The sequence below is a fragment of the Rhinolophus sinicus genome, linkage group LG01 (assembly GCF_036562045.2).
Source record: "Rhinolophus sinicus isolate RSC01 linkage group LG01, ASM3656204v1, whole genome shotgun sequence".
NCBI classification, from domain to species: Eukaryota; Metazoa; Chordata; class Mammalia; order Chiroptera; family Rhinolophidae; genus Rhinolophus; species Rhinolophus sinicus.
Genome location: NC_133751.1, coordinates 199,520,788 through 199,540,222, shown reverse-complemented (window position 1 = coordinate 199,540,222; position 19,435 = coordinate 199,520,788). Strand labels below are relative to the sequence as shown.

General features: G+C 40.0%; 1 protein-coding gene across 9 annotated transcripts in view; it reads left to right on the top strand.

The window, feature by feature from the left end:
- The window catches only part of COL4A4 (collagen type IV alpha 4 chain), a 113,492-nt gene that overhangs the window by 60,491 nt on the left and 33,566 nt on the right, over positions 1 to 19,435 (top strand). For all 9 annotated transcript variants that reach the window (XM_074314188.1, XM_074314146.1, XM_074314163.1 and 6 more), the window contains 11 exons: positions 134 to 297; positions 3,100 to 3,172; positions 4,417 to 4,523; positions 6,919 to 7,102; positions 8,519 to 8,587; positions 11,776 to 11,883; positions 12,367 to 12,585; positions 14,879 to 15,040; positions 16,167 to 16,337; positions 16,945 to 17,088; positions 18,945 to 19,052. In XM_074314188.1, the coding sequence (XP_074170289.1) occupies positions 134 to 297; positions 3,100 to 3,172; positions 4,417 to 4,523; positions 6,919 to 7,102; positions 8,519 to 8,587; positions 11,776 to 11,883; positions 12,367 to 12,585; positions 14,879 to 15,040; positions 16,167 to 16,337; positions 16,945 to 17,088; positions 18,945 to 19,052 (1,509 nt within the window). The remainder of the gene's footprint in view (positions 1 to 133; positions 298 to 3,099; positions 3,173 to 4,416; positions 4,524 to 6,918; positions 7,103 to 8,518; positions 8,588 to 11,775; positions 11,884 to 12,366; positions 12,586 to 14,878; positions 15,041 to 16,166; positions 16,338 to 16,944; positions 17,089 to 18,944; positions 19,053 to 19,435) is intronic.

Genomic DNA, 19,435 nt, shown 5'->3' with positions numbered 1-19,435 from the left:
AATTGTCTGCAATAAGAATTTTGCACATCAGACCCTTTTTGTTTTTATTTTCACTATTGGTTTTGTATAGTAAAGCTTTTATTGGAATTTTGTTCAGGAAATATAACAAAGCTGCCTTTTATCCTCTGTCTAGGAAATGCAGGGCTCTGTGCCTGCAAGCCTGGTCCCATGGGTTCACCAGGCCCTCCAGGACTTCCTGGGAGGCCAGGTAGTAAGGGAGACATGGGGCTCCCAGGGTGGCCTGGAGAAAAAGGTCACCCAGGCCCTCCTGGTGCTGAAGGACCTCCAGGGCCACCGGTGAGTAATTCTTACCAGTAACAATCTTTCTAGTTAAAAGAGACAGAGATAGACTTCAATTGGACCTTTTTCTAATTTATAGTTTGGTATATATTTTATGTTTTGAACCTATAAATATATTAATGACCAAAAATCATCTCTATTCATCCATTAATTTATTCATTCATTCTTTCATCCATTTGACTCATATTTATTGAGCACCTGCTCTGTTCCAGGTGCAATTCCGGGTGCTGGGGCTACAGCAGGGACCAGAACACAGTCTGCCCTCTGGGTGCCTCTACTCTGTTGGGAGGACATACACCATGTAACAGATAGATGAGTAAATATACAGTATGGTGGATGGTGATAAAGTCCATCACCATTTCATGTGGCTTGAATGGAGAGTGAGGGGCAGAGCAGGAGTAGCTGAACTCAAAGAAATAGGGGGAGGTTAGGGGGAGTTGCTGAGCGTGGGGCTGTATAGGTGGGATGGATTTGAGTTTTTACTCTGGATGACACAGAAGAGCCAGTGGGGAGTTTTTAGAAAAGAAAGACATACTCTGACATTTGTTTTAAAGGGATCACGCTGGCAGCTCTGTTAAAAATAGACAATAGGGGACAAAGGAAGAGGTAGATAGATTGCTGCAGTAATTCTGGTGAAATATGATAGCAAATGGATTAACATGGTAGTGCAGGGTGTGGTGGGAAGTAGTCGGATTCTGGGTATGTTTTGGCTGGCAGATTGGCTGTTAGACTGGACGGGGCTATGAGAAGAGCTGTGAAGTCAGGCAAGACAATGTGAGGAGCAGGCATGGGGTGGGGAAAGGGAGCAGTATCACTGGGGACATTTTAAGCGTCAGCTGCCTATTAGACAAGCAAGTGGAGATGCTGAGTAGGCAAAGGGGGGTGATTTTTAAGTTAGGGATTCAGATGGGAAGTAGAGGCTGGAGATATAAATATTGGCTTTGTCAGAAGTTATCTGATAGTGCCAAAGAGCGGATGAGATCTATCTCAAAATGGCTCTCATTTGCTGACCATTACAAGTGGTTCAAGTTGAGGCACACACAGCCTTTTAGATGTTGCTCAAAATAAACTCATTGCCCCTAGGGCACTCCTCTGGAGGCTGGAGACAGCCCTCCTTTCCCCTTCTTAATTAAAGAGGCTTAATCCTGGGGTGACCTGGAGCCTAACCATCATGTTGGAGACATAGAATGTAGCATAAATTGCTCTGAAGTTCTGCAGATGTAGAAATGTAATAAATTGCTCAGGCTCCCGGGGCGTACCCATTCTTCCAGGGTACCGAGGTCTTATTTATTAAGCATGCCACTGGTATTCTCTTTCTGGAGAGAAATTGGTTCAAATGGTCTCAAGAGTCTATCCATCAGAAAATATTTGCATCATACATCCTTGGACTGCATGCCATCCATACATACTGTATGCCATCCACTTTGGGCCCATCCCATTGTCCCCTATGACTTGGATATACGGTAAAAATAAGAATTTAAGCAACATTCAGCCCATATTAGCACTTTATTATTTCTAAGGTTCTTGTCTAATTCGGCTATTTCTACTAAGAGATTTGTTCCACTCACCTTTTAGATGCCTCATAGACATTGTTACACACAGGATGCTATACTAGAGTGACGTTCTTGGGGGTATTGAGTCGTGTGTGTAGCTGTATTTTCTGTACACGAAATGGCTCCAACCATTTTGCCCGTTTGAGTTTTTAGGCCTATTGTGTACATTTTTTGGCTTTTCCTTCTTTCTGCTTGATGCTGCCATTGTGCTTATCTCTCTGGTCCCTTCTCCCCTTTGTAGTTCATTGCACATAAACTAGTAAGGGCCAGTTAAAGTGGTAGCTTAGCTTGCTTGAACACGTTGTGAGATTGCATGACAATAAGGCAAGGTGGCATGTGTATGAGCAAGGAAAATGGTCTGCTTGGTCATTTTCACGTTCCAAATTCTTTCCTGTGTTTCTTGATTATTGAGGTCAATAGATAAGTAACCTTAAGCCATGATTGGTGTTTCTGTAACTGTATGTATTCTAAAACTTGGACACTGTAATATACCAACAGTAGGCTTTCAGAGTTTTGACATGGCTTGATACTCAATAATATGTAACACTTACAAAAACATGATCCAAATAGTCCATTCTCAGAGCAATTTGAGGCCAAAAGATGATGAGCCTATCAAACAGAGTTAGTTGTTTACTTACTATACAGAGGAAATACATTGACTATAGCAAAGGTTCTTATTTTCCATTCTCTTGCTCATTAACTTCCTTCAATATCAATCTCTTTCATCACAGCCTCATCCCTCAATCTCTACCTTCAGCTCTAGCAGCAGCTCTTGTGGTTAACCTACTCCCCTCTTTCCTCCCAATTCTACTTTACAAAGCCCAAGACAGTTTTAAAAAGGCTTTTTAATTCTACATTTTTATTTTGATATGAAATTTTATTTTATGGCTCACAAGAAGTCGCACAATCATGAGTACAGAGAACTTCCATGTACCCAGCTTCCCCCAATGATATCTCACATAACCCTAGTACATTGTCAAAACCAGGAAATTGACATCGATACATTTGTATTGACTCAGCTACAGACCATATTCAGATTCCACCAGCTTTTACATGCAGTTCAAAAACCTCCGTTTGGTAAGGTGGGACCCACCTTGGAAGGCAGGGAGGAGAATGAGACCAAGCATGCCGAACTAGATCCCAGAACAGTTGAGTAGAAGGACAGAGGAGCTTAGATATGCATGAATGTGAATAGCATTTGACCCACCACAATTAAACTGATCTGTTGCTATTATTTCTCCCCAAGGGAAAACCTGGTGCCCCAGGACCACCTGGCAACAAAGGCGAAAAGGGCGACATGGTTGTATCAAGAGTTAAAGGTGAGTGTAATCAATCACTTAGCTCCCTGCCACTTTATGAATGATACGTGAACCACCCCCTCGCATCAATTTGCCCCGTGACCACAGATAGATTCTATAGCAAGATGTAGGATGATCGAGATCACTTAAAAAGATGCTCCTTGTCCTTCACTGAGTCTTGTGATGGTTGAGCCTCAAGTCCTCTGTCTCTGATTTGAAAACATAGATGCTCCTTTAGTCGCAGTTTCAAATCTTCATTGTTGTGAACTTGGGTTTGAAAGGAGACCTCCTTGAACTTGCCTAGTGTTTATCCACTACATTATACCATGTATCCCTGAAAATAAGACCTAGCCGGACAATCGGCTCTAATGCGTCTTTTGGAGAAAAAAATAATATAAGACTCAGTATTATATCATATAATATTATATGACATGATATTATATAATATGATTTATATTATATTATATTATACCCTCATATTATAGTATAAGACCAGGTCTTATATTAATTTTTGCTCCAAAAGACGCATTAGAGCTGATTGTCTGGCTAAGTCTTATTTTCGGGGTAACACTGTAGTTTCCTGTATTAATCAAGAATATTTTGGTTGTACATGACAGAAATCCAGCTTGAACTAGTTTAAGGGGGAAAAAGTAATTAGTTGACTTACTTAAACAAAATTTGAAAGGTTGGATACAAGGTTTGCACAGGGACAACTGCATAGGAGTTTCTCTCTGCATCTTGCATCTTTCATTGTGCCAGCTGCATTGTTTTCCCCAAGATTACCTTTCTCTGGGCCGTGAGTACATGCCCAGAGCTACAAGTTCTTACAATCAGATATAAAAGAGAGCATTATCTTCTCAGCTCCAGTTAGAAAAAAAAATTTCAGGAAGGATTGGACTAGCCTGGAGGCAAGTCCCCAACCATTGGCCGTCTCTTCGTTCACTGTGACCAGGAGATGGTGTACCATGTTTGACGTCACACAATCAGGGGAAGATGCTGTTATGATTGGCACCTCCATATACAACCTCCTTGTCAGAGTGGGAAAAGGAACATTTCCCTAATAAGAGATTCAATGTTTTTGGCAATTGTCATTGTCCCCTCTACGTTTACACAGTTGTCTTTGTGTGACTTAGTCAGCTGAGACACTTGGAGGAATCTCTACCAGCCCACACAGAGTCAAGGTCACGCCTTTATCTTTAGTCATAAGTTTTCTACTGCACCCACTGCTGATAAGGGCTTTACTATCTTTTGGCTTTTGTTTCCAGGGCGCAAAGGAGAAAGAGGACCTGATGGCCCCCCAGGATTTCCAGGGCAGCAGGGACAAGATGGTTGGGACGGACATGCTGGAGCAAAAGGGGATCCAGGACCCCCCGTGTGTATAATTTTTCTCCTGCTGTACAATTTCACTTTCTTACATGGCCACAAAACATCTGTTTTCTTCTTCTCAATTTAAAAAGCTATAACTTGATAAAGTGTTAACAGGCTGTGAATCAGAGTCACCTTTGATTCACTGCCGTAAAAAGATGGTTGTTATAAAAAGTGTGGCATAATGGAAGATGGTGTAAAATCCTGAGTGACAGTGCAGTCATAACAAGACTCTATCTCTTCTTTGTATCATTCTTGTGGTGGTTATTTCCTTCTGGATTCCTTGTATCTACAAACCCCCACGGATCTGAGGTCTGTTCACTTAACTCTGTAGGGTGGAGGATAGAGCACAGATTCTGATAATTATCGTCAGTCCTGTTCTCTGGTGAAGAATCACATAAGGGAAGTGGCAAGCAAAAAATGATGGACTGAATTGATGAATTGGCTGATGGAAAACTCCAATGATAAATGATATTTCTGCATTTTTCAAGCATGTGTTGGGTGGAGACCATGTGTGGGTAATGAAGGTCATAAGAAAAGACTATGAGACATGATTCAATGCTTAGGAACATAAAATATCTTGAGTATACGAGATGTTTCTGAATGCTTACAATGTCACAGAAACTGACCTAGAGGTTTACTTATAACAGTAGTCTTCTGAAGAGCGATTATCTTTACAGTTTACAGTAAGGAAGTGAAGGCTTAGGGCATGTTACTCAAGGTTATCTATCTATCTATCATCTATCTGTCTATATCTATCTATCTACCATGTTTCCTCAAAAATAAGACTTAGTGAGACCATCAGTTCTAATGCGTCTTTTGGAGCAAAAATTAATATAAGACCTGGTTGTGTGTGTATATATATATATATATATATATATATATATACACACATATATATAAAATACTATATATAGTATTATATTATATTATATTATATTATATTATATTATATTATATTATATTGACCCAGTCTTATATTAAAATAAGACCGGGTCTTATATTAATTTTTGCTCCAAAAGATGCATTAGAGCTGATGGTCCGGCTAGGTCTTATTTTCAGGGAAACACATTAGTAGGCTAAACAGGAGTGAAAACCCTAGTCTGCCATATTGCAAAGCACATGGTACTTCCACCAGACTGTGCGGCCTGCTATTGAGAGTGTTTTATAGGAAAGAACCATGTTCTGGTTTTATAGGAACTCATTCAGACAGAATACACGTGAATAAGAGACAAGCTTGGAAATCAGGTTAGATAGTGTTTACAGCTTTCTGGTCTTTGGGCTGGTGTCAGGTTTGTGAATAATCTTCTCTGCGCTGGACTTGGTAATCTCTGTTTAATTCATTCTTCCACTTGAGAAACTATTTAGAAATCAATGTCACTAAGTGGCATTCGTCATCGTGTACTAACCTAATTGTGAAAAACTAAAATATATTTACAGATCAAATTGGGAGAGGAATTTCTATAACACCTCCAGAGGGGGGTGCCTTGCTAGAGTCTTTGAAACAATCCAGACTCACAAGACTATTATATCACATTTGGGACCAGGCTATTCAGAAGGATAGAAGACAGGACCCTCAACTTGACAGTAGGGCAACATCAGGCATTCCTTGTGAGTGAGGGTCCTTGCAGCTGGTCATTCAGTTGGAGTGAAGGAGATGAGATCCTCAGCTGGCAGTTGTGCGAGTAGCCTCATCCTCGACAAGAGCTTTTATCTCCACAGCACAGTTTGTGGAGAGCCCACAAAGAACTTGGCAATTACAGGAGCCACCACTCACGCGAGATCCAGCAAGGGCTCCATATAGGTCTTTGCACCCAGACTAGGTGCAAATTTTGCAAACTGGTTTGAGTTTTACTGTAAGCAATGTTGCCCGGTAGTATAGTTGACGTGCAATTTTTATGAAGTTTCCAGTGAAATAGAACTAGAAACTTAACCAAAATTCAAATTCTTATGCCGGAAGAGAAAGTATTTGTCAGCCCTTTGTCCACAGACATGGAGGATGATGGAGTCTATTCGTGTATGCAATTTTGAATGCATATGAACTTACTCAATTGGCAAGCCGACTACCTCTGTTAATTTACTTATTTCTATATTTCATTATATTTAATAATAAAGAATGGTTCTATATAACATTTCTTACTCTGTTTTTAAGACTTCACAACCATATAACCTTCTGTATTTGAGACAACACACACACACCACTCACATATATATGTAAATATGTATGTCTAAAATATTAAGAAGAATCTGAGTTAATCATTTTAAATTACATTTGCTATTGAGTCACTGTCTTCTGGAATTAGGAGCTTTCTCCATGTGTTTCACTAGCTTATGACAATGACTAGTTTGCATTCATGAACTTTCAAAGATCAGTAATTGACTGATGATGTGAACATTCCCAGGGGGATCATGAAGACGCAACCCCAGGTGATCAAGGATTTCCTGGACCGCCAGGCCCCCCTGGCAGAGAAGGGCCTCGGGGGCCTCCAGGACTGGGACTTCCTGGTCCACCGGGAAAAAGGGGGCCTCCAGGAGATCCGGGCTGCCCAGGCAAGAGGGGCCCTGATGGCATGAAGGGTCAGAAAGGTAATTTTGAATGTTTCATGTGACAGAATGTCAGGTGACATCATCGAAGCTAAAACGAGCCTCTCTTCTGGGCAAAGTTAGAGCTATGGCAGAACCGCTAAATAAAATTCCATCGAACTGCTGTTCAAACCTTGAATATTGTCAAACTAATAAAAGCATTACAGCATAATCAATATTGAAAACAAATCCTTGAAGTGCTAAGATGTGTTTATTGCTTTATTTGTCTAGCATACCAAAGTTGCCTTTCACTCATTTCTCAGTATCAACTTAGACAATCTGACTGTATTAAAATTACATATATACATGTATTAAAAATATCTTTTTTTAACAATCTTTTGAGATAATGCAGTGAATTTTAATTAAAAAACACTAGTATTACATTTAAAAAAATTCACTACTGTCCCCCCAAAATCATTTGTAAGCATTCTAGGGAGAAAAAAGAAGGGGTTTTAAGTATATTTGATAGTTTTGTGAATTTCAAACACTAATGTGACCTACACAGTATGATAGCTGAAAACCTTTTTAAAAGTTGTAAAAAGATGTATTTAAGAATTTTTTCTTTTGTAATATGTGCATATGCCTACACCTTGGGCTACATAGTTAATTGTGAAATTTCAGAAGAAAATAATATCTTTGGTTCTTGCTCTGACAGCATAGAAAGACAAATACCTTGGAATTCAATAAGGTTTAAAATTATAGTCTGGGACGCATCAAAATCTAACATTATTTTTATTCATCTCATCATTTCATATGTTTTTGATTTGAGAACATATGAAATAGTACATTATGAGATATTATTTCTATTATAAAAGAGGAACATTCCATTTTAAAGGAGATGGGAACTCAGACGCACAAGCTTGGAGTCTTATTTTCCTCATAAATTAAAATGAGAGATGACAATATCCACATTGCACAGTCAATAGAAAAACAAAAGACAGTATATTTGAAGCACCTGACCCACGGCAGGCGCTCAGTGAATGGGAGCTGTTCTAATATCTTGCCCAGTCCCTTCATTTGTATCATTTTCCCACATCCAAAGTCAGAGCCAAATCTTCTGAACTCACCATGGGTGCCTCCTGCTATTTCATGATTTATCAAAGCTCTGGTTCCATTGTATTTGACACCCATGGGCCTATCCATCCATCACTTATTCTAGGTTATTAAAAATGATACTTCTTGGAACCACTATGTTTCCTGGTCCTCCTTATATTTATAACTGCTCTGACTGTTGAAATTCAGATTTTAGGACATATTTTTCTAGAAATTTGGAATAATCATAGTTCAAGTGGTCTGTGATACTTTCAAATCTTCTTTTCCTTTGAATTTCACATATACTCAATATCTTGTTAGAATTGTCACTGAAATTTACAGTGTTATCAGTTGTGTAAATGCCACTTCTTTTTTTTATTATTCCAGGTGATACAATTTCTTGTAATGTCTCCTACCCAGGGAGGCCAGGCCCTCCAGGTTTTGATGGACCTCCAGGTATGATCAGTGAGAAGTTACTGTCTTACACAGTCCGTAGAGTAAAAGACCTGGCAAGATAGATAAACCAAGAGCAAATTCACAGGCAAAGAGTTAGGGTATTTCTAAAATTATTGTAAGGTTTTGAGGGACTTTGGGAAAACAGCATTTGTAGAAATTCACATTGGGTCTCTAGTCTCCTGAGTTGTGCACATCAGTTCTTATCTCTGTGCAACAAACTTACCTTGACTTGATCACATATGAGTTAAACTGTCTCCTCTTTGAGAGTTTTAAAATTCTATCTCCTTTCTTTTTCTTTCTTTTCTTTTCTTTCTTTTTTTTTTTTTTTTTTAAAAAGGATTTTTGTTAAGATATAGCCAGCATACAATATTGTATTAGTTTCAGGTGTACATCAGAATTATTCAACAGTACCCACCTGGCACTATACAGTTATTACCACATTATTATTATATTATTCCTTCTTAATGAAATATTTCTCCCAGTTGAATTCCCTGTTTACCAGAAGGAAGTAAATGAATTGTTTATTTATATGGAAACTTTCTTTGCATGATTACAGCTAACTTCGAGAAATCATTATTGCCTGTTTTGTGACTGCTACAGTATGATTTGGACTCCACTAAACTTTACAAACTTGAAAGGACACATGAAAGATTTTCGATAGGATTAACCCAACTTGGAAGCTGTTGAAGGAGCTTCACAAATTCCAGTGTCTGTCTGTCTGTCTGCTCTGACTCCTATCTCAGGGCACACCAAGGATGTAAAACAAAAACCAGACCCCATCACCAAAGAATCCAGAGGCAACTCTTAAAGTGTGTTTGCCTTCTGAGGTGGAAATCTGCTGTTTTTGTCTGTAGAGGACTCATCCCTACCTCTTCGAGAGTGCCATTCTAATTTCCTTCACACAACTACCGCTCACCTCTTCTCAGTCCTTGAGATTCAGGACGTGTCAACCTGTTGTCAGCCACAGGAGTGGGTACATGGCACAGGCTTGCCAAAGAACATTGCACAATGGTGTGGCTCCAAGTGGGGACATATAACATGAGACCTTTAGTTATATTTATATATAGTTTATGCTAGTGGCAAAAATAAACAATGAGTCTTGTGACTACATTCTAAAGCATCTCTTTCCCCCTTTCAGGACTTTTGTCAGAAATTTTGAAAAAGAGCCATTCATTGTCTCTCTATGGGGTTTTCTACTCTAGTAAATATAAGCCTGAAATTGTTGGTAATTGTTGTTTCCTTATAGAAAAACTCGCAAACCTAGAGTAAAACAGAACCAAAAATTAGGGAGAGGTTGGTTGAGGACATGGATCCAGCTGACCTCTTTCTTTTTTCATTTAAGCTCATTTGAGCTGAGTTCCTGTCACTTGCAAATGAAAGACTTGATGTTTCGAGTATTACTAAGATAAACTGAGAACATGAGTCTTACTAAGGCCAGGAATGACTCTCCTGAGGAGAAGGAAATTGAAGGAAAAAAAAAACACATGGTGACATAAGAAGAAATCCCCCTAACTAATTGTACTAACTTTTTAACCTCCTTTGAAAGCTCAGTCTCTCAAAAAAACACACACAAACACACACACACACACACACACACACACACACACACACACACACACACATATATATATGCCTCCATTCATGAGCTATAATCTCATCTATCTCTTTATGGGTAGAAGGTGTCATCTGGATTCTGAAATTTTGGAGTCTATCTCCTTTCTTGTCCTGTGCCCCGAGAGTGAAAAAATGATCATTTGCTTACTGTTGTAAAATTTTTTCTGCTTTCCAAGAGACACAAATTTCTGATCAGAAACAGTGTGAAAAGTGCCCACATGTTTACATCCCTGATTGCACGTTCATGAAACTGCTTCATTTGAATCAATCACTTGTTTCAAGCTAAATTAAACCCCAGATATATACAAAGGTTTTACCTAATTCTTTGTGTTCATTCAGGTTTCACTTAGATTGACCATCTGAGTACTAGTATAGTCACCTCTTTTGTCCTACATAACTACAAAAGGAATTTAAAGGTTGGATGATAAATGACTCTCTATTACTCTCTGTAACCATTAGCTTCTGTCACAATAGTGTTGACTAACAACCTCAAAATCTCAGTGGGGTACAGCAACAAATATTTATTTTCTCTATTATAGATTTACAGGTTGGGGTTCAGCTGATCTAAGATGATCTCTATTGGATTGGTTGTTGGCTCCAGTCCAGGTTCACGTCTGCAACACACATCTCATTGGGGGCCAACATGTGCTCTTCTCATATGATTGCAGAGCTGGCAGAGGGCAGCCCAACTTCATGGGCACAGCTCACATCTTTCATTGCTTCATGGTTGTTAATGTCCCATTGGCCAAAACAAGTCACATGACCAAGCCCCAGCTCTAAGTGAGGGAATCACACTCCACCCATCACAGGCAAGGACCGGGATGTGGAAGTATAATTCTACATCAGTGGAGTGAAGCGTTGCTGGTTGACTGGTTGAATGTTCATTTTCACATTTCCTGGTACCTTGTCATGGATGGATAAAAAAAAGGTTATGATTAGTTTTAGCAGCTTTTACCTCAAGAGAAGTGGACACTTGAACTTTAAGTTGGCAGTTGTACCTCCTTTGAAGTACATGATTTGTAAGTTTTTTTAGCTGAGCTAGCTCCTGGTAGGAAATCACAGGTTTGAAAAACAAAACAAAACAAAACAAAACCCTCGATTCCTTTGGCAGGTGCTTTTGCCTATGCTTTATTTAAGGGCAAATGCAGTAAAGAGGCAGACAAGTAGGTTTTGACTTTTACTCGGGTGCTTTCTCATCGGGCCACACACTGGCCATCACCTCTGTCCTCTGACAAGGACAGGCTACGCTCGCATATTTGTGTTGAGACCTAGCAGGGGAAGGTCCCAAAAGATTCATCTGAATGGTGGTTATGTCCCAAAGACTTTCAGGAGGAATCCTTGACAGTATGACTTCTGAGAAAGTACCTTAACGCAATCACTCCCGATGAAACTCTTATTTGGAGCACATAACTTATACAATGGTTATGGAAAGCAGGCTAGGCTACAACTTTATTTTCTGTAAAGAAGACATGCGCTTAAAAAGACTTAACATAGATTTTTTTTTTTTAATCATCTGATTTTGTTCTCATTTGATTTGTGTTTTATTGGGCCTGTGTTTTGTTGTTATTGTTTAGGTCCAAAGGGATTTCCAGGCCCTCCGGGTCCTCCGGGGTGGAGGTGTTATGATGGGCAAAAAGGTCGGCCTGGCACACCAGGAAAATCAGGAATACCTGGTCCACCTGGTGAGTGACGTGCTTTTCATGTAGGAACGTCCTATACCTCTGAAAAGAGATGCTCTTAGTAAGAAAATGGCCCAGAGATCCCTGGGTAATGGGGTAATAGTTTTTCTTGGTACATTTAAGCTCTTAGCTTCAAGACCTTTTAGGTTATGATAATTTTGTAAGTCTTCAGGGCTTCCTCCACCTGAAGCGTGAGTTACAAGCTGTTATTGGTCTGTTATGTTGTAAAAATACTCAGTCCAGACAATTTGCCAAAGAATGCAAGCAATGAGGGAAACATCATTGGCTTTTAAGAAATATAAAATTATAATTTATTTCCCCACACAAAGTGGCAAAAACAACATTACCTAGCAGGTTACTCTTAATTTTATTGGGTACCTCTCTATTTTTTTTAACAGTGTGTTTTTATCAAAGTAGTATAGTCTTATGTGAGCATTGGTTCTATATTTCTACATTGAAAGATTGAAACAATTTTTTCTTCAACAGGTTTTCGTGGTGACATGGGAGATCCAGGTTTTGAAGGTGAAAAGGGGTCCTCTCCTGTCGGGCCCCCAGGCCCTCCTGGTTCACCTGGAGGAAGTGGCCAGAAAGGAATACCCGGAGATCATGCTTATGGCCACCCAGGACCCCCAGGAAAGAGGGGTCCTCCAGGAGTGCCAGGGCTGAAAGGACCCAGAGGTGACCCAGGATATCCAGGGGCTAAAGGTACGCGGGCTGCACTGTCCTGTGGTCCATAAAGCCAGCTCAGTTCTGGAACAGGTCACTGAAGAGTTTAGACTAGTTTAGACCATGTTGCCTCAGAAATCTAGAATGTAAAACTTTAACGCAAGCATCCTCCCTCATGTACAGGCACTGGTTGCGTTTCACATACCCTCAATCCCCAGCGTTGGCTTTGCATTTTATTGGTTGTTTTCAAGTCCAGAACAGCTCACGGTGGCTTAGTCAACTCAATTTGATTCAGCAGCTCTGGGACATCTGCCTGCTTTTACTCGGGACAGTATGTTAGCGCTGAGGACCAGGGACTGTGCAACCTGCCCACTGCCATTGCCAGGTTGAAGGAGGACAGGAGGAAGACCAGCTCGGGTGTTGGTGACTGAGAGTGGACCCTAGACCAGACTTTAACCAACTCTGCTGTGGTTCTTTTCCCTGGAGTTCAGGAAAGCTCTATAGGAGAGCAGAACATGAGCTGAGTCCTGACAGACAGGCTGTATTATTTGGACAGGTGACAGGGTGAAGGAACTTGCATTCCAGCAGGGGTAACAGGTGGGGCAGCAAAGAAACTCAAGACGGAGAGATGGTCCTGGCACTGATTCACTTCCTTTTCTAAAATCACTAAGAATTCTTTAGGATCCCCAGCCAAGATTTTCAGATTTTAATGGACTTAAAAATAACACTGGGTGGGGTAAGGGGTCATTAAAATCAGCATCTTCGGGGCCCCAGTCTCAGGAATTCTGATTCATGACATCAGAATTACATGGGGCCCAGCAGTCCAGGCTGAACTTTAACCCCTCGGGTGTTGGTGACTGAGAGTGGATCCCAGACCAGACTTGACGTGGTTCTTTTCTGACAGTGAACAGGCCAACATTTATTAGGTACCCACGACAGTACAATAATACAGGGCAAATGGAGGATGGGGATTAAGCCACATTCTCCGTCATCAGGAAGCTTACTCGGTAGTTTGTAAGTCAAAATCTTCATAGACAAAACCTGAATTAATTGGAAAATAATCAGATAACACATTATATGAGTCAATGAAAAGAATTTTGAACCGGTAATCCCACTGTCTCACTTGTGAAAATCTACCTAAAGGAAGTGTTCAAAAAAAGTTGAAGATGAATATGAAAATACTCTTGTACAGTTGACCCTTGAACAATGCAGAGGTTAGGGGGGTCTGACCTCTGTGTATATGACCTCTAAAATCTGTGTATAACTTTTGACTCCCCCAAAGTTTAATTACTAATAGCTTACTGTTGACTGGAAGCTTTACCGATAACATAAACAGTCTATTAACAATATTTTGTACGTTATGAGCATTACATAGTGTGTTACAATAAAGTGATTATTACTTTATTAATTACTTAAGTTATTACTTTATTAATTAAGTAATTATTACTTTATTAAAATGTTTTAAGAAAATCATAAGCAGTAGAAAATACATTTGCAGTACTGTACCTGCTTACTGAAAAAAAATCCACGTATAATTGGACCCATGCAGTTCAAACCTATGTTGTTCAAAGTCAACTGTAGTATTATCTACAATAAAGGAACAAATGGAAACAATAAAGAGTTAAGTAACACACACACACACACACACACACACACACACACTCATAGGAATAGTATTCAGCCATTATTAGCATTAAGGATTAAAATTATATTTGTAAAGATTACAACAAAATGGAAAACATTTGCAGATTAGTATCATTGTGAACTAATCTAACAATTGAATGTTCACTGTGATGACTTTAAAAATGTAAACATATGAACCAAAATATAATGAAAACATGAAAAAACAAAATACATTTTTAGGTTAAGGTGGGGAGTCATGGGTGGGTATTTTTTTTCCTGAAGATTATGACACTGCCTTTCCAATAAATAGAAATTTAAGAGTTCAAATGATGAAATCTCTTACAAAATGGAAATTCATGCAGCACAAACTGGGTTTGTAAATATTGTGGAGATTTGGTGTGAAGCCTGCTGCAATGTTAGAGGTTAATTAAAATCAGGAAGAACCGCATGGTTTTTCAATTTGCATAAACAACTTCTTTGTTGTCTACATAACCTTATCAAGTTTAACCGTCTTAGCAATGTCTGATTTTCCCATTCATTTGGAGCTCCTGATCTATGAAAAGAAAATCCATTCAGAGACTTAGCTCATTTGAACACTGAGCCAGCATGAAAATGTTGACTTTCAGTACTGATATGCCTGAACTCTTTGTTGTAGGCTATCTACATGGTTTTATACCATGTGTGTCACGGATGAATTGTATCATTTCAGGGCCAGCTGGCATGCCTGGATTACCAGGTCTCAAAGGTCCCAAAGGCAGAGAGGGACGTGCAGGGTTTCCAGGCCTCCCAGGTCCACCTGGCCATTCCTGTGAAAGAGGCGCTCCCGGGTTACCAGGACAACCGGGACTCCCTGGGTCTCCAGGAAGTCCAGGTAAGTGTCAACAGGTGTCAAGAACTGTGAAGAGTCTAGGGCTTTCCCCAATTTTCAAAGGAATATGCTCGCCTGTTGCTTTTTCACTGATGCTGGCAGAAGCAAGATTCTTGGGTCAGAGACAAAAGACGTTATTATTCACGGCACAGCAAGTAGCATGAGCTTTACCTTGGTTTGTATCATTTTCCCACATCATCCAAGTCTCTCAGGGGCAACATAAGAGGGGCTAAATAGATGCCACATGCACAATGGGTTGCAGTATCTGAGAGGAACACTGAGCCTGGGGAACTACCACTTTACAATAGCCTGCAAGACAGCCTGCTTTCTGTACTGGAGGAGGTGCTGTATCATCTGTCAAGGTTGCTCACTGCAAACATCAGCCTGAGAAATAGTCCAGGTAAAGAGCAGGCAGGACCTTGTATTCTTGGCATACCCAGCAAGATGTGTAGGAACTCCAAGAGACCCATGAAGGAGTATCTCTCAACACAAGATGCTAGGGGGTTATTTCCAATATGATCTTCATTTCACCATTCAGATTGTCACCTGTTATGTAAATCCTATTGCGTTTATCCAAATGCAAGAATATGCCCTCATAGGATCAACATGAGATTGGGGCAAAACCTGCCACTCTAGCTTTCTTTCTAGCACCAATATGATACTCGATGATCTTCTGATTTCTATAATTCTCTCGTCACGGTTAATAAGCTGACCAAAATTCACTTGGCTGTTAGTGTCTGGAAGCACCTGGAAAGTTTTCTTCTATTAGTTTTTTTCCCCTAAGAGTAAATACAAGTAACATTTTGCTTTTAACCCCATATCCATATCTCATTAAAAACAAAACAAAACGAAACAAAACCCTCTTTATACATGCATTCTTATTGGGAAATATTTGTTTAAGTAATAAACATTTTAAATATTTTCTGCCCTTCTTTTTATAGCAGCCAGAAAAAAATATATATTCGTAGGATGATGGAGAGTTGCTATTATTTTAGCTGATAAATATTATTTCACTTTTTTAAATCGGCCATAGATATACAATTGAAGCTACCATGAATAGTTTTTTCCTGCCTGTGTGTGAAGTCGGTTTTCTGTCGTCCTATACTGTTGTCACTGTGCTTTGTCTCAGGTGCCCCAGGTCAGAAGGGACAGAGAGGGGATATGGGACCTTCTGGACCGGTTGGAATGAAGGGCCTCCCAGGAGTGCCGGGACGGCCTGGGGCAGAAGGACCCCGAGGACCCCCAGGAATCCCAGGACCCATTGGCGATGATGGACTACCTGGTCTCCCAGGCCCAAAGGGTGGGTAGCACTTTTCAGTCATTTTCTTCATTTTATAAACTTGAAATCCACTGCCCAGTGAAGCCGGTTAGGGGTGACCACACTATAGAATGTTCTGCTGTGTTAGCCTGACTTTGTCCTTCTCTTAGTGATGTCACCCTTCTTCTTGTCCTATCTATTCATATTTCCAGTGGCAGAATGTTTTGGTGTAGGGAGATGGGAAAAAGGTGGTGGGGGTGTTAGTTCTACAGAACCCACGAACACTTCTGCTCCACAAACTGGGTAGAACCAATAAATTGTAGGGTCGGGCCAACGTGCTTCTGCTTTGGATGAACCCCCTCTCCATCGTCCTCCCTCACACCCAGTTCTCTGAAACCATCATGTGATCAGGATTCAGAAACATAAGGGTCTACATTTTAAATCTGTGGGGTGGAGACCTGAGCACTGGGGGGGGGGGAGAACCCAGCTGTTACACACTGTGAACTTAATAGTGGTTATTCACCTTCAATACAAACTCAGAGTCAGGTGGCGGTGCACATCTCTATGTGGACAAAAAGGAACGTAGATCTAGGAACCACACCAACCTTTAAAATGGCTCCCTAAAAATTCATTTTTAAAATTGCATTAGGACCCCAGGGGCCGCCTGGCCTCCCAGGTTTTCCAGGAGAGAGAGGACAGCCTGGCCCAGAGGGACACCCTGGCAGGAAGGGAGAAGCCGGAGAGAAGGGTTGGCCTGGCTTCTCGGGAGACCAGGGAGTGAAAGGTGCCAAAGGTAAGTGCAGTTAGCAGCAGTGATGCTTGTGGGTTTGCTTTCGGTATTTGATCAGAACCTATAAATGTGATCTCTAAAAAACAAATGGGTCTCTCCTGCAGCTTGCATTCCTCTTGTGGTGCGATGGTGTTTCTTTTAGAATTTTAAACAAAATCTGTTTCCTCACTTCTCAATCTTATTACATAAAACTATGGTAAATAAATTGCTCTGTTAATAGAAGAAAATTAACAAGTGCATTGATATAAACATTGATTTGTAGTTATTGGGTTTCAGAGAACCTTCTCACCTTTTGGAAAGGGGGCACAGGCAGGGTTCCTGACCCCAAATCCTGTTTCAAATTTTTTTTTTATGAAAACTAACTCTTTTGGTAAAGAGCCATATATACATATTGCAGGCTTTACAGGTGGTATGGTCTCTGTTTGAGCTACTTAACTCTGCTTGTGTAGGGTGAATATACCAGAGACATAAAAAAATGAACATAGCTGTGTTCCAATAAAATATTATTTATGGACACTGAAATTTGCACTTCATTCAATTTGCTCATGTCATAAAATGTTTTTCTTGTTTTGAGTTTTTCTGCCAATGACTTAAAAGTGTAAAAACCATTCAGAGCTTGCGGATTGTACAAATGGCAGCAGGCAGGATTTGGCCCTTGGGTTGTAGTTTGCCAACCTCGGAACTAGAATGAGTCTGCGTTGATCTGGGCCCTGAGTTTAGTCTCCCCCAAGCTTCATTTAAAGTAAGAGTTTTCATTACTATAAAAAAGTGGAAGTTTCAAGATGACTGGTTTAAATGTTCTGTGCTCATCCCTGTTGAATATTTACTTTTACCTCTTGGCCATGAGCTACAGTGAGTGGGGGTAACAGTTCACTTCCAGTGCTGAGAATGAATGCTTGTCAAGTTTTAGAGGGAACGTTTTGGTCCTTAAAGTCCTTTGGGCAAATAGTCTCGTATTTAATTCAAATTGCTTTTCCTCCTCAGTTGATTGATTCTATTATTTTTTGTTTTATGCGCCTGTAAATTATTTGTGCAGAATCAAGGAATTAAAGAGTCACTCCTTGCTAGCTGAGATAGGTAATGTTTGCTGTCTTCTTATGCTACTAAACAATTATCTTACAAAAAGAGTAAAAAGTTACGTGGATGCCAGTGATGTGCAGATAAACTAGTTCTCCAAAATAAAATTGAAAGTAAATGCCCTGACTTGTAGGGATTGCTGATCGCCATGGCATAAACACCACACCAGGGCTGATTTAAAGCTGCCAACTGTTTACAACTGGCTTACAAAGTCCTTGAATTGTTAATAATGAGCTGTCACCAGGCTGGTAGGAACCCACTCCAATGTACTTTACAAGTAGGTGGCATTTACGAAAATCAGGCAGATACATCGTGTACCCTTCCTCCTTTTTGGAATTTGTTATGTGGGGAATTAAGTTGAGATAAGTGTCCATTTTTTTTACGGTAAGGAAAACGATACAGGGTGGCTAGGAAGGGGAAGGTAGGGAACTGCAAAATGTGGGGTGAGCAATTCAAACTTTATCGGATAAAGGAACGTATTTAACACCTGGAACATTTCAAGCCTGTCTTTTGTCACTTAAGACTCTGAGACCAGTTTGGTTGAATTTAATAAACATTCTCCGAGCATCCACTATAAACCAGACTCTGTTGATGGCCAAGTTGGGAGAGGATTGGCTTCCTTTAGGAAACCAATCAGAAATGTTGACAGCGAGCAATCTATAAACATAAGTACAGTTTGGTAGATTAAATGGGGATTTGCAGACTGGACGTGAAGTGTTGTGACAGAAGAGTCACGTGTGATGCTTCTGCTTGTTTTCCTCTTGCGTAATTAACATCTAAAGGAGAGAGAGGACCCAAAGGAGATGCCGGAGAAATGGCTCTAATTTCCAAAAAGGGGAAAACCGGGGATCCTGGACCTCCTGGAGATCATGGACTTCCAGGAGAAGAAGGTAAACACTTATGTTTTTGTTATCATATCAAACAAGTGGACTTCTTTACAGATCATTCAAACAAGCATGTATTATTAGGTTGGTGCAAAATTAATTGCGATTTAAAAGGGTAAAAATAAGTACAAAAACCCCAATTACTTTTGCACCAACCTAATAATATATTAGGCAACTTTCCCAGTCATGGTGAGATTAGGACAGGCCATTTTTTAGATATAAATATATGTTAATAAGTTTATGGTACTTTTTTTTTTTTTTTTTTTTTTTGCTTTTCTACACTAGAACTTAGGGGAAGTCCATACGTATTTATAGATTTGGATATTCCAAAAGAGGGTCAGTCCTGAGATATACATACAATATGGGTTTCAGGTTTAAGTGCCCCTGTT